The 22,934-nt window shown below is 36.9% G+C and overlaps 4 protein-coding genes across 5 annotated transcripts; 3 read left to right on the top strand and 1 right to left on the bottom strand.

Moving 5' to 3' along the window:
- Positions 1-75: 75 nt before the first annotated feature.
- Positions 76-3,132, bottom strand: LOC135687360 (uncharacterized). Its single transcript, XM_065203903.2, has 2 exons — positions 2,140-3,132; positions 76-737 (listed from the first exon to the last, which is right to left on the bottom strand). Exons 1-2 carry the CDS (start codon positions 2,383-2,385, stop codon positions 306-308), a joined length of 678 nt encoding a protein of 225 aa, XP_065059975.2. The 5' UTR covers positions 2,386-3,132; the 3' UTR covers positions 76-305.
- A 101-nt stretch (positions 3,133-3,233) lies between these two features.
- On the top strand, positions 3,234-21,920 carry LOC135687355 (isocitrate dehydrogenase [NAD] subunit alpha, mitochondrial). Its single transcript, XM_065203899.2, has 12 exons — positions 3,234-3,349; positions 16,105-16,155; positions 16,370-16,450; positions 17,048-17,162; positions 17,529-17,586; positions 18,030-18,159; positions 18,832-18,965; positions 19,446-19,548; positions 19,676-19,740; positions 20,580-20,664; positions 20,935-21,087; positions 21,693-21,920. The coding sequence occupies exons 1-12, from the start codon at positions 3,275-3,277 to the stop codon at positions 21,768-21,770; spliced, it is 1,128 nt and encodes a 375-aa protein (XP_065059971.1). The 5' UTR covers positions 3,234-3,274; the 3' UTR covers positions 21,771-21,920.
- On the top strand, positions 4,091-12,697 carry LOC135687352 (acid-sensing ion channel 1C-like). 2 transcript variants are annotated; one of them, XM_065203895.2, is made up of 2 exons: positions 4,091-9,356; positions 10,243-12,697. In XM_065203895.2, the coding sequence occupies exons 1-2, from the start codon at positions 7,906-7,908 to the stop codon at positions 10,259-10,261; spliced, it is 1,470 nt and encodes a 489-aa protein (XP_065059967.2). In that variant the 5' UTR covers positions 4,091-7,905; the 3' UTR covers positions 10,262-12,697. The 2 variants fall into 2 exon arrangements, with proteins under 2 accessions (XP_065059967.2, XP_065059965.2); XM_065203893.2 differs by having other exon boundaries at positions 4,095-12,694.
- LOC135687363 (bile acid-sensitive ion channel-like) lies at positions 12,762-16,088 on the top strand. The gene has a single exon (XM_089114712.1). The coding sequence runs from the start codon at positions 12,763-12,765 to the stop codon at positions 14,320-14,322; it is 1,560 nt and encodes a 519-aa protein (XP_088970838.1). The 5' UTR covers position 12,762; the 3' UTR covers positions 14,323-16,088.
- Positions 21,921-22,934: the final 1,014 nt, after the last annotated feature.

The following is a 22,934-nucleotide window of genomic DNA, read 5'->3' as shown; positions in this document are numbered from 1 at the left end:
TTCAGATGCTAGGTAGAAACAAATACAAAACCTAAAGCTCTTTTCCTATCAAATAACAGTTATTTGGTCTTGGTAATGAAATTTATGAGGCCGAAAAATACAATCCACAAAAAACCCTGGTCTTTCACCTACTCTACCAGTCTTTATCGCTACAAATGAACAGCAGACTATACAAAACCACTGCGAAGACAAAAGTTTCAGATAGTTAGAAAATCGAAAACATTTGTCTTCTACTTTTGCCAAATTGCGCCGTCAAAATTAAAGGATTATCTACAAGTCTTGAAATGAATATGTAGCTTTCAAGATCATTGCCATGTACAACACCGATATTTACTTTCGCTAGTCAGTTTAGTGCTTGATCCAATTTGAAGAGCACTCCTTTCCTCCTTTATCGGAGTCCCAAGTTTTTCTTTCAGTTCAGCGGCCATAGTGATAAAAATTCTGTCGACATTGATCGAATCCTTTGCACTCGATTCGATAAATTTAACAGAAAGTTTTTCAGCGAAGCTAGATGCTGCTTCATAGTCCACTTCTCTATCTTCTCTGTCGCATTTGTTCCCAACAATGAGCTTCTGAACACCCTCGCAAGCATTTTTCTCAATCTCAGTTAACCATTGTCCACAATTGATAAACGAATTCCTATCTGTGACGTCATATACGACAATAATTCCATGTGCTCCCCTGTAGTATGTCGTAGTAAGTGTCTTGAATCGCTCCTGTCCTGCACTATCCCAAATCTAGTGAAAAGCAATAATGTTTTTATATTCCAGTAGATAATTAATGATTTTGCCAAGGTATAACTTTTATGTATGTGCATCAAAATAGTTTAGATATTTCTGGAAAACAGTCATCAAGAAGATGTCATTTTGTCTTATATTAAGGAGAAGATCGCAATTGTTTCGGCTGTTCAAAAATAAAAAAAACATGACTACCTCTCAAAGAGAACAGCCTCCTAGATTATGTAGGTCTACAAACACTGTTAAAACAAGTGATTCTGCCATCGGTCAACATCTTTTAGATTACCCAGATTGTGCAAAACTCTATAATGACGACATGTTTCAGATAATTGGCAGAGCCCGGTCATCTTTCCATCTAGCAGTTTTGAATATCGTTATGATACTTGACTATCAAATTAGCAAATTTAAAATTATACCATGAAATCCAAAATTTCAAAATTCATTTTTGCAAATTCGGCCTATTCCAGTATTCTGTATCACCCTCAACTCTCCTTTTAAGGTTTTAATGGTGTTGTCGAGGAACAATAATGTTTGAAAATCTCCTAAAAGCTTTTGAGTTATTTTAGTTTTTGTGACAGGATGACCCACCAACTGTCAATCAAGTATATGGAAATGATTTGCAAACATATCCAGGAGTTATTAATGAAAAGCCAACAGATTGTCCACTGCTGTAAAAGGCGATACTGTAAAATATCTCACCATTAACGTAGCTTATGTTAATAGTGCAGAAGAAAATCCTTAGTGAGAACATCATACATGTAAGAGTACTGTTGCTAATATTTGTAATTTGTTGGTTACTACCTGCTAATTTTGACATGTTTATGATATAAACTATCGAAAAGCAATCATAAGAACTTCCCCAAAGATTCTATTCAAGAAAATGATCATTAGCAAAATCCACTCCCAAATAATCAGTTGTGATCATCTTGAATATCGCTCCTCGTTCCTTAATCACATACAGTACCGAAATATAGATAGAATTATTGCCGAGTCCAGAAAAGTTGTTAACCTTCCTCCAGAAAAAAACATCCCAGAAGGCAAACCTTCCTCACAAACAATATAAAGCGGACATGGCTTGGGTGTGTCATAGGGGCTTCTATTGTTTTTCGTGGACCTCCCTCCGGTCAGTGGCCGTGCGACCGTAATGTTTTCCTGACTCTGAATTAATGGCATGAGCCCCCTAAAAACAGTAGAAGCTAATATCCTGTGACGTATTATCTGAAGGGTCTCCTATTGGCGTAAGTTTCATACCAGGAGGCGGTGTGAGAGGCTAAGATGTTCGGTGGTATCATTCTCTCCTGATGGATGTGCTTGATTTGTACATCACGCCAGATCACCCACTTATACCTAAACCCCCAGAGAGACAAGTTTTGATTGGGTGTAATTAATACATATCCTGTACCTGTAACTTGACAACTTTGTCATCCAGCAGAACTGTTTTTATTTTAAAATCAACCCCAATCGTGCTTATATAGCTGTCGCAGAAAACGTCATCAGCAAACCGAATGAGCAGAGAACTTTTCCCCACTCCGCTGTCGCCAACGAGCAAAATCTTGAACAGATAATCGTATTCTGGATTCATTGCAGCATGAAGACCTATCTGCAATCCAGGAATAGATTGGTATTGACTTCGTTGTCTTATACTCATTTTTAGTCAACTTATGAAGTAATCCTCGATTGGCGGTTGGTGTTGGGAAATTTCTTTTCTGTAGAGCAACTCAACTTTTTGACATGCTTCTCTTGTTCTTCAAAGTCCACTGATTCTTCTGTTACACAATTTTTCCATATCGAGTGATTTTCTTAGTGGATTTATTAAAGCACCTCACTTGTTTGCAATACCAAAGCAAATGATTCTGTGTTCTTTCAAAAAACCTGTTTAACATAGGTAGGTCGAACTTGCTTGCAGCTCCTATCGAATATATGCAATCCAACCTTTATTGCTTTTCTAGTCGAAGACTTGTGTGATTATGTTTTGAAGAAATCACCAGTATATTGGCTTTTTCAGTTTATTTTACGATGATTTGAATTGTCTCTGCAAAGATCTCCTGGTTATTTATTATTTATTAATACTTTGGCCTGCATTCTGGTAATGATCTCTGATCCCACAAGCGGTTGGTGACATTGGGGACTCAAGCAGCAGGTAAAAAGATACCAAGCTGTGCTACATTTTTAAAACTCTTCCATGATGAAAATGAAGAGATCATCAGCAACAATTTATCAGATCGACAGAATGCTCTTGAACAAAGCAAGATTCGCTTGGAAACATAATACGTCTACTGTTAACGGCCAAAATACCGTTTGATTTGAAATTTTGAAATTGACCCCAAGGGGTTTATTCAATAGGGCTTCTAGATTCTTGAATATTTTTTAACCGCTTTATGAGACTTCGTAGAGAGATTTTGTAGAGAGGGGCGTTTGGGTGAAAGTATACGGGGCGGGAGAGGGTAGGAGCTCGGTTATAGGGTCTCTGAAGATGTATCGCCTCGGCATCAAAATTGGGCCTCTTTTTCAAACAAATCTCCTTGAGGTCCGTTAAAATGGCGTCCAGATCTGTTAAAAAGTTTGGTAACTTCTTTTGCCAATTATATAGTGAACAAGCGAGAAGCACCAAGGTTAGAGAAAAAATTTTCTTGTTTGTTTTTTTCGAAATTCTTGATGAATTTTTTCTTAAGTATATCCTTTTTTGTGTAGTTAGTTAAACTCGTAGTCCTACGGTCTGTTCTGGCCTTACCGCAAACTTTTTATTGCTACGGTCTGCTTTACAAGGCAACTGTTTATTGCAACGAGGACTGTTATTTTAGGTTTTCTTAATTAGTTATGAAAAGTCTCATTGATTTGAAGTTGTTAATGTTGGAGTTATTTGCTATGAAGTTGTAAATTGAAAATCCCCGTTTCGGAAAACCACCTGCGCTTGTCCGCTGGCATCAAACAGCGACAATTTTTGATTAAATACTGTTGCAACAGTTAATTTGCGGTTTTGGGAATTCTTCCAAATTATTTTTACTTTCAAAATGCTCCTTTTTTTCTTCCACTTTGAGTTCCATAAAAATGCTCCCCATAAACCCAGACACCCATACCAACTATTTGGATGAAAAATGATGCGGCAAGCTAGTTGTGGTCCTACTTTTTTGCGTGTTCTGGAGTCAAAATTTAAGAAATTTGTTCAGCAAATATAATATTATTAGGTTCATCTGGTCAATGCAATGGTCCAGTCAATCCAATTATTTTGCCAAAAATAGCAGCAATGCAGGTTTACTTATTTGGGAAGCTATGTGAGCGTAATATTTTTATGACCACATGAAGACGTTTATTTGCAATACCTCAAGGCTGGGGGCTGAAGGCACCACTGGGGGCTGAAGGCCCCCACTGCGCCCCCACCTGTTCAGAGACAAAAATTTTTGACCATCTTTTTTATTATTTTTGAAAACAAAGTATGAAATAAAAAGAGAACAAACTGTTTATAGACTGTTTGATTTTCTTTTATCTATTTACTCACTTGTTTTTTATTTCTATTATTTGTCTATTATTTGCATCAATTCAGTAGATAACTTTCTGTATCATTGCAATGACTGCATTGTGGATGTGTAAACATGGCCCACTGAAAATACCCAAGACAAAGAAGGTGCACACTTCTGTTCAGGAAGTAAAATTCTCTTAATCAATACAGTAGCTTCTTGTTATTCACATTGATGTGCACTCTGAACCAATAGGTCACCCTTTCTTTCTTTCCCCAACATCTGTCACTAGAGTTTTAGCATGACTCCTCCCCTACCAAATTTTTCCTAAAAATCAATAACCAATGTTTGCTGAGAATCATCAACTTGTCTTATCTTAAAGTCATTTGACACTTAAAGTCATCTTAAAGTCTTAAAGTCTTGAAGTGGCTTACAGCCACTTGACCCCCAGCGGTTGACCAATCAAATTGTGCACAGAGAAAACCATTTGAACAGTTTCCACCTTTCTGCAAATCGGCAAAACCCTAGAGTGGTTTCACATAAGTAGTTTCAAATCACCTTCAAATGGGTGTGCCCTTATCGAGTTCTTTTTGGATTCGCTGTACTTATGCATCTCAAATGCCTTAAACAGTATAGTTTTAACGGTATAGTAATTTGTTAAATTTTAGTCTGCGAGATTCATTTTTGGCCATTCTAGAAGGCTCAATTTCAAAAATTTTCTTTCGCATTGGACCCTACCACGGTAGGTCCTCCTATGTCACTTAACCTGATTCTTAGCTCTCCATGTCCAATTGAATGGTGCCATCTCTGGTTTATAAACCCAATATCGTTGAGATGTGTCACAGACGTGTTTCAAAGTTTAGTCAATACAGATACTCAGAATATTAACAAATATATTCCTGTGAGAAAGAGGGAAGGCCGTCCATAAGATAGAACCCTATACAATGCCTCATCAGAATACTTTGAAATCTCTGTGGCTTCTTCTTCTTTGAGCTGTGCTGGGGTCTTGTAAACTGGCCTATGTTTTTGCTGCCCCATAACCTTTAATACATGGTATATCCAGTGTGGAATGTATCATTTTTTTCAAGCAGAAAGTCACTTGTGATGCAAATTAGAATCTAGGAATCTATTTGTCTTGCAAGTTGATCCTAAGCAATTAATTACTTAGCAAATAAACCCTTTTAAAATAAAATTGCAGACCTTTTATATTCAAAATTTCAGCGATCAATTGAGTGTGTTGAAATAATTTATAAAGACAATTTTGACAAACACAAAAGATTTACCAGCAAGATGTTATTTAGAAAGTTGATATGTTTTGAATGTTATTGATAAGTGAAGAAATGAAAATAATTTGATTTGTTTGCAGGTAATCAAAATTCATATTTGGGGATGTATCATTCAATTTATTCCCACTGAGTAATTTGTTAATGCTGTTATTTAGGAAATAAAACATATTTGGCTAATATTAGGGAGACAGGCTGCAGCTCTTGCTTCCAACCACCTTGGTAAATAGTTGTTTGAAGGAAGTGGCTAGAAAATTTGATGCAGAATCACGATGCCTTATATTTAGTGGCCTTGGCAAGGTACACTTTGCATCCAATATTGATAGCTTTACATTTCAATTCAATCAAACTACAAACCTCTCTATTACATAGGTAGTTAAACTGTCTAGCCTGGGTTTACAAGATAAGACTACTTTTTGAACCAGTTCTCTTTTCATTTTGCAAAGACATATAGCACTTACAAGCCTCACTTTTTAAAGGTATTTTGTAGGTGGCACCCTCACACTGAAAAAATATCACAAAATCCAAAAAAAACAGTTGCATACAACATAAAAATTTAAGCATGGTGGTGTTATGATGATGATGGTGACAATGTTGGTAATGACAATAAAGATTGTAGTGTGGTGGTAGTGGTAAAGTGTAGATGCAATGAAGCTCTGGGTTAGGCCAAGGTTTGTTTCTAGGGCAGCATATAAAGCAGGTGCATCAAGTTATGATAGATGTAATGACAATGGAATTTGTCAACAGCAAAATGGTACAGCATATCTGTAAAAGTAGAACATGATTGCCCAGTGATGCTAAGAAAATTGATTAAGAGGTTAAAAGTTTAACGGACTTGTGCAAACTGCCAAGAGTTTTCAAAAGAGATTTATACTTTTCCTTTTTGCGAGAACTGTTGCAATCAGTAGCATGTCAGGTCACATAGAATCACCTGTGATAATATGATATGGGGTAAGATAAGATGGTAGATCGGCATATAAGAATGTGCTAAAGAGATATGGTAGGTTTTTGATGAGAAGGTTTAAAAATCTACAGCATCTCTCCAACACATTCTTATATTAATAATAATAATAATGATAATAATAATTGTAATTTAGTAAAATAAATACAGTAACTATACACTGAAACATGTTATCCTGTTATCCATGTGTGTCCTGATTAAACGAAATTGAAAAGGTTAAAGGAAAGTATCATAGCTCATCCTTCATTAATAAAGTTCTGCAGGAATTGTTTTTAAAAATATGCCTTTTTGCAAGAAGCACCTTTGTTTCTTTCATGTTTATCTAAAGTAAAAACATGAAGACAAAAGCAGCCTATTTTATGTATGTGCCTTTTGCAGGTTGAAATGGTTGTTCTACCTAAGAACCCTTGATAATTTTTTTCCAATAATTCTTGTATGATAAAAGTTAACAGTTTTTTACCTAGCTTAAGAATCTTTGCTATAATTTGCAGAATTCTTGTAAATTATTATAGCTAAGCAACTTTTCAAGATCAATTTAGGCGTTCATGAATAAGGAATAATTGTCAGTCACCAAAGCGGAAAATGATTTGAAATGGTAATAATATTGCTGAAACTGTTATAAATGTATCTTATACGTTCATTTTCATAAAACTGGTGACATATCATGACGGTTTTTAGAAACAGACCCTTTCTTCGTTTATCTCCACAATTTTGCAGGAAATACATGCGTAATTTCTGTCCGGTCGCTGAATAAAAAACCTTTTTCATACTAGTTTGTGTAATATTTAGTAATATCTGAGTCTCACTATTTATTAGACTCCTTGTAGGATATCAAACAGTTATTACTAATTGCACTGGACATCGGCAAATGGTAGGTAAAGACTATAGGATATGCATTTAGTTTGTAAAATGGACATCTGCGGCAATAAAGGCTGAAAAGTTCGATGTTATTGCATGTGTACCTACAGGCGCAAGAAAACTAAAAGGAGTCAGTTGACAATAATTAAATTTGTTTTTAAATATTAAGGATTTAATTACTGTTGTTTATTCAGCATTGCGTTTGATCTTTAGACAATCATTAACTAAAATTAGTTTTTTGTCACATAAGCAGGGACGTTGATTTGTAGTTTGCACGTAAAACTACTTTTGGATGAAATTTCTTTGTTTGTGTACATTTGGTTTCCAAGGCAAACGGTGTGCCTTTATGAAACAAAACTTTATTTTTTCTGTTAAATACAAAGAAGCAGTTTTTAGTAGTTTTTAAATGCGAAAAGTCGTAATTAAAAGCAGCTGTGTTCTCCAGCTGTCTGTTATTCTCGAGAGTCACTAAAAATGTACATCATTTGAGCTCTGGCTCAGTTCTTTAAAGACCCGTCGAGGAGACGTTAATTCACATAAAATACTTTCTTAGCACAAGGATAGATTTATCTGATTAAAAGAAATAGTTTGTAAACGAGACAGAGTTGGGGATGGAGCACAATACGAAGAAGTACGAGGTGAATTCAAATGTCAAAAGCCAACTAACGGAAATGGCACTACGATCTTACTTGGCAAATTCCACTATCCATGGACTTTCAAAAATTGAGGCATCAAAACATTGGAGTCTGAAACTTCTATGGAGTTCAGTAATTATTGCTCTCTGTGCTGCAAGCGTCGTTAATATTTATAACCTTGCTGGAGAATACTTTAAGTACCGAACATATTTGCTAATAGAAGAGTGTGCAAATCATACGGCTAAGTTTCCCAGCGTCACTATTTGCAATGCAAACAACTTCCAAAGAAGTAAGGTTGGCAATCTGGCCGTGGACCCGGAGGCGCGTTTTCAGCATTTCTTGAACATTAGCCTTGATAAGGGAGCGGTAGTGAATCTGTTGAATTTTCCTAATGCACTAAATTTTATGATTCAGAGCAATTTTTCATCTGCAAAAGCCACACAGTCGGCTTCAGATATGCTTTTTCAAGAATCCATTGAGGGTTGGTGTAGATTTGGGAATTTCAAAACTTGCAACCAAAGTGACTTTAAAGATTATTTTTATGGCTTGGAGTCTGGATTTTGTAAGACGTTCAACCCAGACGGTAAGTTCACCCAGGTTGTTGTGGGGCCGCATGGAGGACTCCTTTTAACTCTGTACCTGAATCAAGACGATTATATGAGGCTCCTGCCATATGATAATGGAGCTGGTGTATTTGTGAAGGTGCATCCACAGGATGTCTTCCCTTACCCATCTAATGACTGGCTTGCCGTTGAACCAGGGACTCAGACACATATATCAATAGAACAAAAGATCATGCTTCGAGAGCAAAAGCCGTACAAATCTGAATGCGTTAATAGGGACGAAGACTTGATATACCCAGGCCGTTATCATGTCAATAATTGCATACAATCTTGCTTTCATTTGAAACTTTATGAGAGCTGTGGCATAGTTGAGGCTTCAGTGCTTTACCATTTAGAGCAAAAAGGGAAAAAATTCCCCTCTCTGCCAAGAAACATTTCAAAAAACCCGGCTGCCTGTGGGATAGAGGTTTCCACAAATCTAACTGCAAACAAGGTATTTTGTGATTGTCCGTTACCATGTTACGAAGAAACTTTCAAACTTACTGCCACGAGCTCTCGATGGCCTACCGAAGCAGACATGCAGTATTACAACCCAGTTCTTTCCAAAGTACTAAATCGAACAAATTTATCAAAGGATTTCATAAACTCAAATTTTTTGCAGCTAAAAGTTTACTTCAAATCTTTAAGCTACCAGAAAGTTATGGAGGTGCCCGCCATGAATTTTTTTTCACTGGTTGCTGGTATCGGCGGGTCGCTTGGGCTTTTCATTGGTGCCTCAGTCTTCTCAATTTGTGAGTTACTGACATTCATCGCTGCAGCCTTATTTGGTCGGTATCATAAACGCGTTGCTCACATTGATGGGAAGTTGAGAGACAGAGACCTGGAAGTTGGATCATCAATTGGCGACCAGGGTACCAGAGATGTGGGAATGGATGGAAACCTGAGTAGTTACTAAACAATGAAAGTAGTAATGATAAATTTGATAGCTTAAAGTATATCACTTAAATGGAAATGTTTAAATTCGCAAGGGCTATTTTAATCATACGATGTTTTGTCAATGCATCATATGACAACAGGGCAGGGGTAGCAAATATTTGTCTTGGACTTGCGGGTGATTTGATGTCGTGCCAAAGTTGGAGCCTAAGATTTATTCGGGAGGAAATATCACTGCTTGCAGGGGACATGGGAAATGAAAAATGCCAGGGTCATTCAATTTTTGAATCAGGACTCCGTGGTCAGGATATTTCTCGTCAGAGAAGGTTTTCATCGGGCTTTTTGCACAGCAGTATCATTTAATAGTGACACACCTTTCATAATCTAAATAAAAGTGTTTTTATTTTTATGACTCCGACTATCCATTTTGAAATATCTGACCCATAGATTTGTTTAAAATTGGAAAATCTACAGGACCCTATTGCATTCCAGGAAAGTAATTAGAAATTCTATCCATATACAATCTTCATTAACAAATTTACAGGTAGCAAGTCTTTCATTTTTTCAAAGAGGCCTGTCCTTTCACTTCTCAGGACTAAATATCAATTTCTCTTTTACTCTATAGAATAGAGATTACTCTATAGAATCAACGATCTTTTATTCTATAGAATAAAAGAAATAACACTGATTTGGTTTCATTCTTGTCTCAGGAGCACGTGTCAGCAAACGGTTATAATAAAGCAACCTTATTGCTTCATGTGGTGTCCCACAGGAACCCGTTCTCGGTCCATTCTTTTTTCTCATTGAGATGGAACAGGATGGTTCACAGGTGCTAAATAAGCATTTTTCTCTTTGCGGATGACACCAGCATTTACTAATTTTTCGCACTTTGCTGGCAATAAATTATCAATAATTTACAACATGATTTGAAAATTCTTTGACAATTTAACTTAAAATTTGTATAAACGTCTCCAATTTAAACAGTCATTAAAACTTGTGGACCTTTGATAGTAATCCCGATTTCAACCTATGAATACTACAGAATTTACTTTACCATAAGACCTAACCACAATGAAAATTTGACGGCAAGTTAGCGGGCTTGTCATGATCATCTAGTGCAATATTGAGAATCGCCATGGCCTTTCGAAGCATCTGTTTTGTGTATCAGAGATGGGAACTAAATAATCTTCATGTACTGCCTCTGTCTTGCGTGCGGAACTACCTGCTTGCTTGACCAAGTCTGGCCGTGTGTCTGCAAGCTTGTGAGCTACTGCGCGCCTCCAATTAAAAGGCCTGCATCGAAATTGATCTAAAGCATTGTTTTTCAACCTTCTCTGATCCATGGCGCATTTTTTCATTGAATAAATCACACAAAGGCACACTAACAACAGAAATTTTGAAAAATGAAACTCTTTGGCCTATATTCAAAATAAAGTCGCTCTCAAAGTAGATCTACATCTATGCATATAATTAGTAAAGCCCAAACGGGCATCACACTGATAAGGGCATCGCACTTTCCACATACGCAAGAGTCAGCAAAATGTGTGTCATGGTCAAAGCAAGGACACGAGGCAAGTGGAAAAATTTGGACTTGAAAGAGACGGTCACCAAAATTGAAAGAGTGACTCTTGCGGACAATGGAAAGGCCCTAAACAGCACAAGACAGGGACATTTTAATAACACCTAGCACAACAACTTTAATAACAGTGTATAATGCTGCTACTAAACATAAAGTAGATATGATAGAGTAATACATTGTTACTCTACGGTTCACTAGACTACTCTACACGGCACATACTTTGCGAAAATTAATATTTTTGTCCATTTTTTAGACCACTTAGGTGGTATTGGAATATTTTCCATGACACACCAGACAATATCTCATGGCACACTAATATGCTGCGGCACATTGGCTGAAAGGCACTTATCTAAAGCATATAGCAGTGGCTAACTTGATAGTCTTTATAAAGCTCCGGCCAAACCAGTGCAACATTTCGTCCAACAAATCCAAACATTGTTGGCGACTTTTGGGCATTGTTGGACATCGTTGGATGCAGGGGTGGCCAAACCAACGCAACATTTCATCCAACATTTGTCGATTTATCATCAACCATCCACACGGCCTAACCTAATTTACTTATTGAGCATGGCGGTGGGACTTGATTACAATCAAAACGATAAGGATGTCTTCTTTGTTTGACGGAAGCTGTCGCGGTTCATAAACAAAGTTTTCCTTTCTATCTTTTGTAAGTCGCATTCACAGCTTCCTAGCCAAAACATAACAAATCAAATTGTGGCAGCCTTTCCTTACCGCGCTTGCGCGAACGTGATTTTGTTGGACAGGGTGGCCAAACCATCCCAACATCGTCCAACATCATCCAACATTTTTTATCATAGTCAAACTTCGTCCAACATCACCCAACACCATCCAACGTCGTCCAACATGGGTGGCCAAACCGGCCCAACATTTATACCCAACTTTGTTGGGATTGGTTGGACAAAATGTTGCGCTGGTTTGGCCGGGGCTTAAGAAGCAAGAAAATTATCCATCAGATCTATTTAATTGTCATTTTAGAAGTCAATAATGAAATAATGAAATATAAGGGGGAGGTGACATTGGGTTTTTATGCTTTGTATGAGGCACTTTCTTTAGGAAATTGTTGGTACCTTAAATGCCTATTAAATTTTGCTTCCAGCTGCCCCTGAAAGAAATATAATGTATGACACATGGAAAATTTTAGATTTTCGTGGTGGTCCTTTGGCGGATGTAATTTTAGTACATAAAATGGACATCTGCAGCAATAAAGATCGAGAAGTGTGCTTACCAGCGCACGAAGATTCAGCTGTGAAAACTAATCAAATGTTTTCAAATATTAAGGATTAAATCACTTTTGTTTATCCAGTATTGCGTTGCATGTTAAGAAGATCATTAGGTAGAATTCATTTTTTGTCATTTGAGTAGAAATGTTAATATGTACAATGCATATAAATATACGCTAGGGTGAAATTTCTTTGGTTATGTACATATTGCAAAGTTTGATTTCCAATCTTTGAAATGAGCTTCTTTGAAATGCAAATTCGTTTTTTCTGTCTAATAGAAAATGCACCGCCTTAATTAGTTTTTGAATGCAGGAATTCAAAATTAGAAGCAGTCGTTTTTCTCCCGCTGTTTGTTATTTTCGAGAGTTTTTAAAAATGTGCATCGTTTGGGCTTTGGCTCAAATCAGTCTCCAAATGAACGATTGAGAAGATGTTAGTTCAAATTAAAAGGTTTGCTTTATCAAAAGGATAGGTTTATCTGATTAATAGAAAATTGGTTGTTAAAAAGACAGCTGGGATGAAGACCGACACAAATGAGTCAGTGGACAAATCACGTGTGCTCCAAAGATTCACTGAAGCAAATGTCAAAAGCCAGCAAATGCAAGTGGCATTAGAATCTTATTTAGCAAATTCTACTATCCATGGACTTTCTAAGATAGAGAAATCAAAGCATTGGACTGTGAAACTTCTATGGAGTGCAGTAATTCTGTCTCTTGGTGCTGCAAGCGTCGCCAATATTTATAACCTTGCCGCAGAATACTTCAGGCGCCGAACGTATTTGCTAGTAGAGGAGCATGCAAACCACACTGCGAAATTCCCCAGCGTCACCATTTGCAATGCAAACAACTTCCAAAGAAGTAAGGTTGGCAATCTGGTCGAGGACCTGGAGGCGCGTTTTCAGCATATTTTGAACCATAGTTTAGAGAAGGGAGCGGTAGTAAATCTGATGAATTTACCTCATGCACAATCTTTTATGGATCAGCGCAGTTTTTCATTTGCAAAAGCCACCCAGTCGGCTTCAGATACGCTTTTTCTAGAATCCATCGAGGGTTGGTGTAGATTTGGGCATTTCAAAACTTGCAACCAAAGTGACTTTAAAGATTATTTTTATGGCTTGGAGTCTGGATTTTGTAAGACGTTCAATCCAGACGGTAAGTTCACCCAGGTTGTTGTGGGGCCGTATGGAGGACTCCTTTTAACTCTGTACCTCAATCAAGACGATTATATGAGGCTCCTGCCATTTGATAATGGAGCTGGTGTATTTGTGAAGGTGCATCCACAGGATGTCTTCCCTTACCCAGCTAATGACTGGCTTGCCGTTGAACCAGGGACTCAGACACATATATCGATAGAACAAAAGATCATGCTTCGAGAGCAAAAGCCGTACAAATCTGAATGCGTTAATAGGGACGAAGACTTTATATACCCAGGCCGTTATCATGTCCATAATTGCTTACAATCTTGCTATCACTTGAAACTCTATGACAGCTGTGGCATAGTTGAGGCTTCAGTGCTTCACCATGTAAAACAAAAGGGGAAAAAATTCCCCTCTCTGCCAAGAAACATTTCAAAAAACCCGGCTGCCTGTGGGATAGAATTTTACTCAAATCTAACTGCGAACAAGGTATTTTGTGATTGTCCGTTACCATGTTACGAAGAAACTTTTAAACTTACTGCGACGAGCTCTCGATGGCCTACCGAAGCAGACATGCAGTATTACAACCCAGTTCTTTCCAAAGTACTAAATCGAACAAATTTATCAAAGGATTTCATAAACTCCAATTTTTTGCAGCTAAAAGTTTATTTCAAATCTTTAAGCTACCAGAAAGTTATGGAGGTGCCCGCCATGAATTTTTTTTCACTGGTTGCTGGTATCGGCGGGTCGCTTGGGCTTTTCATTGGTGCCTCTTTCTTCTCAATTTTTGAGTTTCTGACATTCATCGTTGCAGCCTTTTTTGGTCGATATCATAAACGTATTGGTCACCTTGATAGAGATATAGACCTTGAAGAGGGACAATCGATTGGCAACCAATGTACCAACGATGTGGGAAAGGGTGCAAACCTGGGTAGCTTCTAATGTAGTAATAACTCCAATTGAAAGTAATGATTGATAATTTCAGCAATTTCTAGTATGTCACTTGTATGTAAATATTTCAAAACAAAGAGTCCTTTTTATCATACGATATTAACTTGAAGCATCATATCACATCATATTATGTAATGCCTAAATCATAACACAATATATAGTTCATTTAGCTTTTATATTATATGTGACTCTCTTAATTGTGGGTCTCATACTTCTACTGACAACGTTATCAGTCTTTTTCATTTATCATCCTGCAACTATTATTGATAGTATATTCTGAAATGTTTGCTGTTGTGACTTTATTTTCTACTCAGTCGATGCACCTTTGCACGGCTCACTAAGAATGAGGTTTCGATTTTATGACCCCAGCTATCCCTATCGAAATAACTGATATATAAATTTGTTTAATCTGGAAATTAGTAGGTCTTAAGGATATTCCAACAACGTAATTGGAAGTTATATCCATACATACTCTCCATTGTCAGATCCTTTTAGTCTCGCGCCTTGCCTGCATAAGATACAGCTAGCAAACGCCATTCCTTCACCAAAAAATTTTATTTAGCAAAATTATTGAGAGGATGAGGCACGTGCTTCGTAAAGATTTCTCGGAAATACATAACGAAAACAGTTTCGACTACAGTTTGGCTTCCGTGCTTTTCACCCCATAAAGCACTCACTGATTGGTTGACCTGTATTTTGGATTTTAGACCGCATATGACTTAGATTTGATATTTCTCTCTATTGGCCAAAGGATTTTGAACAATCCTGAAAACTATGAAATGAAAGGTATAGCATTATCTTGCTTTCCTTTTTATCTCAGCAGCAAGTATCAAGCAATCTTGCGGTGTCCCACTGGAATCTGTTCTTGGTCCACTCATTTTTCCCATTTATGGAAATTATATTTCTCGGTCGTTTAAAATGACTTAAAACTTCAAAAGTGACTTAATGCCAATAAACTTGCTTAGAATATTGACAAAACTAACTTAATCATTTTCAATCAATTTGTTGACGTTACAAAATTCAAAAATTGGCACCAAATTCGAACCTCTTCGTCCCTAAAATACATACCAAGTGTTCACGTTCGTTTGGAACCAAGAAATCACAGTAGCAGTTTAGCCAATGCAGAAAGCCCAGAATTAATGCAGCAGTTTCAAGAAAAAAATTTGCACACGAAAAATTTACCACATAATAATGTGCACATAATTTAATATTACAAAAGGAGGTCTTTCTTCTCTCTTAGCATCCATTCAATTTTCGGAAAGTCTATTGTTTATGCTAGTGACATGGGAAACTCTGCTCCAGCTAAGCTATATATGCCACGAGAAGCAATGAAGAGATATCTAGCAAAGTCATGTCAAGCCACATTTGTGTCCTGGCTTCCCTCCAGTCTAAACCATGGAGCTTTCACTTAGTTGCGTTGATGTCTTACCATATCTCGCCTGTATTAGGCTCTGCATCTAGAACATATTAATACCCAGCTGCTACCGCAATCCTGCTGTTCACGTATTTTTTTCAATATATGCTTAAAGTGGTTATTAATTATTTCAAATTGCCAAACGAAACATAACCAAACAACACACTTTTGTTGAGATAACCTGTGGTTTTTTGCGGGGCATGAACTCTCTTTACAAAGCATGCACTAATTTTATTCTCCATCTGCTACATTGCATCATTACCTTGATTGTCCTTTTCAGATATCAATCCAATGCAGTTAAAATTTGCTGTTTTATAGTTGGCGTAATACCTTTTTATAATTTCTTTTCTTATTTACAGCATGGAAGAATATTATGCAGTCAGATTCAGAAAAGAAATATGGGCAATAATGTAAGTTTCTTGCCAACAATATTTTTCATTCATTAAGAGAATTAAGAGATTTCATTCATTTCATTCATTATTTTGTTTTATCCTGTAAAAGAGCTATTTCTGTAACACCATTTGAAACAATAAATCTTTCTGTGCAACAAGCACTGCACAACAGACCAAAACCTACAAAAAATGTTTATATTTTGCCATATCACATTCTAATTATTTTCCAAAGGCATCTGTTACTTTGATACCTGGAGATGGTATTGGGCCTGAAATTTCTGAATCCGTAAAGAAGATTTTTGCTGCAGCAGAGGTATTTGCTTTTATTTTTTTGAATACTGATGCTTTATAAAGCTGCATCAAAGTTAAACGTGTACTTTGACTTCAGAAGAAACCTTTTATTGGCATTGCTGAAAATCAAATGTTTTGTGTACTTTTTCAAGAATATAAGGTATTTGTAAATTGCATTGTGAATTCTATTGTCTGTAGTTACCACATTTTTGTTTTTGTTTGGTGTATATGGAATGTTTCAGCTTTATGTTTCATTTACAATACAGTGAAACCTCCATATAACGACCAGATAATTTTCTGGTCTGAAGTTAATGCCGTGTACAAGATGGACACTTGGTTACCACAGACGGAAATCCCTTTCAAAAACTGTCCGCAATATGAAGGTCTCCCTTTACAACCATAAACATTTTGTAAATCCAAATTTTGTTGGAAGAGGGTGATGCACCTTGATAATAGTGCACCCCGGGGCCTAATAGTTTGAGTCGCTTTCAAAGGTTTTTCTGGAGAATTTTGCATGGGATACTTCAGTAATTTGTTTTCTAATGATTAGCACGTTGTTTTGCCAAGCAGTATCGCCTTTTCCACCGTGTGAATGATTTGTCAAATGTTTTTCTCGAAGGTTCCTATTTCATGGGAAGAAGTTGATGTTACCCCCGTTCGTGGTCTTGATGGTAAAATCCAAATACCCCAATCAGCCATAGAATCAGTTAACAAAAATAAAGTGGGACTCAAAGGTGAGCATAGACCGGAGCAAACTCTAGAATGTTAGTTCCTTATTTACAAAAGGCAGAGTTAACTGAAACTTTAAACTGGATGGTAGAGGGTATGTAAGGCGATCTGTGTTATGCCTATACTTCTTCTGATTCATTAATTTTTTTTTTAAATTTCTTTGGATCTTTGTCTGTTATCCATATGTAAGTATAAGCGTGTTATCAACAATTAACCTATATGCAGTTAATAGCTAGTGTAATGCATCTAATGTATCTATGCATGTATCAATATATCTATGCATGTAATTTATAATAGCTGTTCAGTTTATCAACTTGTATAATTATTTTCAGAGTACATTCAAATGAGTTATGAGTTTTTTATTTTTCCAGGTCCACTAGCAACTCCAATAGGAAAAGGCCACGTTTCTCTTAATTTAACTCTAAGAAGGTATTTGTGGTTTTATCTCATCCAACTTTGTATTTTTCCAATATTTTAACACTCATTTGGCAAAATATTTCAATACAAATAGTTGATAGATGTCTTTTACCTATATGTGCAAGGTGCAAGCGCTCATAATTTTACTTAATAATATTATTGTCACCAGATTTTCCAACTGCTGTTGTATTCCTGCTGCTCTCTATTCAAGGAAGACAGGCAGGGCCTTATGGGGCCAAAATGACGACTTCAATGCTATCAAAAACCTAGTGAATTTTAGCTCGTGTCCAGCATGAGATAAACTACTAGTATTTTCTCAAACATCTTGTGCTATTTAGATTTGTTCTTTCAGCATTCTCCGTCTCTTTTTTTAATGTTGACTTCGTTATTAATTAAGTAATGCAATTTTATAGAAAAACGCTGTAACCATTGAAACGTGTTTTTCTCTTCTCTAGAACATTTAATCTTTATGCAAACGTGCGTCCGTGCAGATCAATCTCTGGTTTTAAAACTGCCTACGACAACGTAGATATTGTCACAATAAGAGAAAATACGGAAGGGGAATACAGTGGCATAGAGCATTTGGTAAGCCCATTCAGCGTACCAGTCTCTAAACCGCAGACTACTAGAGTGTTTTTGTGTCTTCTTGGTAGCACAGTTATTGAGTCGATATACCGTTTTAAACCAGAAATCATTCATAAACAAGAATAACTTTGTATTCTTTTCATAACTGCGTAAAACTTGACCATTCAACTGTGTTGGTCTTCTGAACAAATGGCATTGTAGAATTAAGTGTTTTATGTTTTATTCAAATTATTATTTTCCTTGCACTCACGGCTTTCTAAGATGAGCGTGCAAACAATTCAAAAGAGGTAGTGCAAACTGTATAAATTTTAAATCACATGGCAGTTACATGAATCCATGCTAGAAATATATAAGTAAAAACGTAAACAATTATTTACTTAATAAAGGGCTTTACTTGGATTGTTTCAAGCAGCATCGAAAAGAATTTCAAATTTTGGCAATACTTTCGTATGTTTATGTATATATCTACGTCTACGTCTGTCTCTGTCAGTGTCTGTGTCTATGTCTGCGTCTATGTCTGCGTCTATTTCTGTGTTTATGTCTTTATTGTGTATTGGTCATTTTTAGTCTTCTTTCTTCAGTCTTTTCATCAGAACTCTCTTCCTTGTCAACAGCTGTGGATTTAATGAATCTATTCTAAGTATGAATTTGTTATTTATTGTTCTTTGCCAGGTTGTAGAAGGTGTTGTGCAAAGCATCAAACTTATTACAAGGGAAGCATCTCAAAGAATAGCAGATTTTGCATTCGCATTTGCTAGAGACAATGATAGGCAAACTGTTACGGCAGTACACAAAGCAAACATCATGTGAGTGACTACTTGTATCTCAGTAAACAAACATGGATGAGATATAGAAAAGAGTAACATGGCCCTGACTGAAAATTAGCCTCCGATGCATTTAATTGATATTTTCAAGAATCCTCATTTGCAAAGAAAACATTAATTTAAAAATGGCAATTCATTCCTGTCAATTGATCCACTTGTTCAAGGATAATACATGCCAGTAAGAATTCTGCCATGGTAGAGAGAGGCGATAACACAGAAGAAATCACATGACAAAATGTGTATATTTAATTGTACTTTGATGTTTTTTCCAGTAATATAACCTTTGCGATGTTGAACGTCGCAACTTTAGGCCCAACGTCACTTTGCTTTAAACAGATATTAAACAAAGATCGAAAAACCTTGGATGCTATCGTCTACTAGTTGACATTTTGCCTTAATTTTATTCAAGAATATTTCCTGGCCTAAAGTAGAAAATGGAACCTGAACTATTTGTTATTCTAGGAGACGATCAGATGGTCTGTTCCTGCAATGCTGTCGTGAGGCAGCTGAAAGGAATAAAGACATCAAGTATAACGAGATGTACCTCGACACAACTTGCCTCAATGTAAATATTTCGCTGTTTAACTGCTGTGTTTAGATTATCGATTATTGCGTAACCTCTTTTTTACGAATCTCCACTGAAACTTTTGTGTCTTTCAGTTGAGTAATAATAAGCAACTTTTGTTTGCTAGATGGTGAAGGAACCAACAGAATTCGATGTCCTAGTCATGCCAAATCTTTACGGTGATATTCTCAGGTACTGTTACTTTCAAAAAATTTAAGAAGTTTTTGAATCGATTTCTAATATATTTTGAATCTATGAAAAATGCTAGTTTTTCACAAGATAAAAAAGTCGGGTCTTTAGAAATAGACAGCTACTATCTAAAGGTATCTAAAAAACCACCCTGACCTTCCTTTTAATCGTCCCTGACCTTCCTTTCAATCGTCCCTGACCTTCCTTTAATCGTCCCTGATCTTCCTTTAATCGTCCCTGGCCTTCCTTTAATCGTCCCTGACCTTCCTTTAATCGTCCCTGACCTTCCTTTAATCGTCCCTGACCTTCCTTCAATCGTCCCTGACCTTCCTTTTAATTGTCCCTGACCTTCCTTTTAATCGTCCCTGACCTTCCTTTCAATCGTCCCTGACCTTCCTTTCAATCGTCCCTGACCTTCCCTTTAATCGTCCCTGACCTTCCCTTTAATCGTCCGTGACCTTCCTTTTAATCGCCTCTGACCTCCTTTCAATCGTCCCTGACCTTCCTTTTAATCGTCCCTGACCTTCCTTTTAATTGTCCCTGACCTTCCTTATAATCGTCTATGACCTTCCTTTTAATCGTCCCTGACCTTCCTTTCAATCGTCCCTGACCTTCCCTTTAATCGTCCCTGACCTTCCCTTTAATCGTCCGTGACCTTCCTTTTAATCGCCTCTGACCTCCTTTCAATCGTCCCTGACCTTCCTTTTAATCGTCCCTGACCTTCCTTTTAATTGTCCCTGACCTTCCTTATAATCGTCTATGACCTTCCTTTTAATCGTCCCTGACCTTCCTTTTAATCGTCCCTGACCTTCCTTTTAATCGGTAATTGTATTCCTTCCTAGTGACTTGTGTGCTGGTCTTATTGGGGGTCTGGGTCTTACACCCAGTGGCAATATTGGTAAAGATGGAGTCGCTGTCTTTGAAGCTGTGAGTTTTGTGCTTTTATGTTTAATGTCATAATATGAATCTAGTATCGGAGACACACTTGTATTCGTTTCGTAATTGTTTTATATGCAAAAACTAGGCCTGGGTTTCTGCCTGGCAACCTCCTAAATGTTGCTCTTACAACCTATCTGAAAGATATCATAACTCCTTAACTTCAATACTGTTTTCCTATTCAGTAATGTCACTATAATTTGGTAAATCAAGATCCATAGCAGTTTAACGAAATATTCAAGGTATGAACTGCGTTTCTAGGTGCACGGAACCGCCCCAGATATTGCTGGGCAAGATAAGGCAAACCCTACAGCCCTGCTCCTTAGTGGCGTCATGATGCTGAAGCATATGAAACTAAATTCCTACGCAGAAAGAATAGAAAAGTCATGCTTCAAAACCATAAGTGAAGGAAAGGTAAGCCATTTAGGCTTTATTGATTAGCTGTGAATTTGCTTTGAATCACTAGGGCCTCATTCATTTATCAGCTACTGAAGCATTTAGTGCTAAGTGATTGGTGAGATAGGAAAGAGATCGAGAATAAGATAGATCAGTGAAATTCGATGCTTTATTGCGTAGAGCAAGAAAGTTTTAAGTTGCATTCTGTTTTACAAGAAAATACGTGTAAAGCTCGACCTGCTCGACACCGAGTGACACTGTAACAGACATAAAAACAATGATATTCCCTGGCAAAGTGGATACAACGGTGGTGCATGAGTTTCTTTAAAGATTTAGGATTTAGGTGCCTTTCGTGTCAATTCTTTTATGTTTTACATGCAATTTGATAAATTTATTTCGCAAATACTTAGCTTGAAGTGAGCTGAACTGAAATGCAGGCCAAACAAAAGCGTTTTTGATAATCCAGAAAACGTAGGAGTTTCTTATTTAGACTCTATGCCATAAGTTTTCCCCACTACCTGCAATTTGTGAAATCTCCCAACTTCTTCTTGACCTAGTGCTTACGTGTTGATTGTTTCTCGAGTTACGTAGCAATCCTTTGATTCTGTAACAAACCCTTCTAGGTAACCACTGGAGATCTTGGTGGAAAGGCAAAGTGTTCTGAGTACACGAATGAAATAATCAGAAATCTGGACGCATGAACTGTGTTGCTTGTGTCATTGTAAAGCGTTATACAAATGTTTATGTATTTAACGGTTATTATTTACTCTTTTGTCAATGTTTGCAAATATTTCCAGAATTAGAATTGTATTTTATTTATGAGTTCAAAAATGATGATTATAAATCGCCAATCTTCGCTATTCTGTTACGGTTTTAGAGATAAAGTCAGATAATGTTTCAGACAATGAAAAATATCTCTCGCCTTTCTTTTATTAGCAATGCTAGTAGGCTTATGTTTGTGATGTAGCTGTTCTTTGAGGAAGTGTTTCTCTGCATTAAAGCATTTGCCAACACTGGTTTGTTGGGCGCTAGTTTAGTTGAAAACGACGGGTATTGCCTTAATAACCCAGGCTAATTGTTGTCATGAACAAGATTCAAGGAAATTCAGAAAGAAGCAATTGCAAGTTAAGGGAATTTTGACATTTCGGCCCAGGAGATATTTTCTGATCAAATATGAACATTATTCAACTTGTTGCACAAATAAGTTACATTGAGCGTTTTACATTAAATTTCTTTGTTTTTCAAAATCATCAGTTGCTGTGTTCTGACAAGGCTGTAGACTGCCATAGAGTTGAGCGTGTGAAATTATAAGATATAATTAGCTTTTTGGCATTGGAGTGCAGAATTAATCGAATGTACAGGATAGAATCGCCAAAAGTTTCGACCTCACAATTTGGCAATTTTTCGGCAATATAGAAGAAAATTTGAATGTGATTATTTGATTGTATAATCCTTCTAGCTGATATTGCTACCAAAACACGGGTGAGACATTCATCTGGCTGCTGCAGCAACCCCCGTTTTAAGATAGGCCATTTATTTGGTTCTGGCCTTTGTTCTCATTAGACAGTTTAGAGGAACGCATAGGTATTTTGGCCAGGCCATTGATCGAAGAAATATCAAGGGAATTGGAAATCATGGTTAGATACAGAGATAAAACAATGGTTCTGGCCCTAGAGACCTAGACCACTGTCCGCTATTGTTAGCTTGAAGCATGGAGAGCTGCAGTTTTAAGGGGAAGATTTGGTACTTGTCTGCCACGGATGAGGTTCGGTTTGAAGTTTTGACGGGAATAATTAATCTTGCATGGTGCTTCGAAATACTTGGCGTATCAAAGTATTATAATTTCAACAGTGTAGAGGAAGTGA

This window comes from Rhopilema esculentum, chromosome 20 (genome assembly GCF_057945365.1).
Source record: "Rhopilema esculentum isolate cy_ngs chromosome 20, ASM5794536v1, whole genome shotgun sequence".
Classification (NCBI taxonomy): domain Eukaryota; kingdom Metazoa; phylum Cnidaria; class Scyphozoa; order Rhizostomeae; family Rhizostomatidae; genus Rhopilema; species Rhopilema esculentum.
The sequence above is the reverse complement of the archived record's forward strand: the minus strand, read 5'-3'. Positions and strand labels throughout refer to the sequence as shown.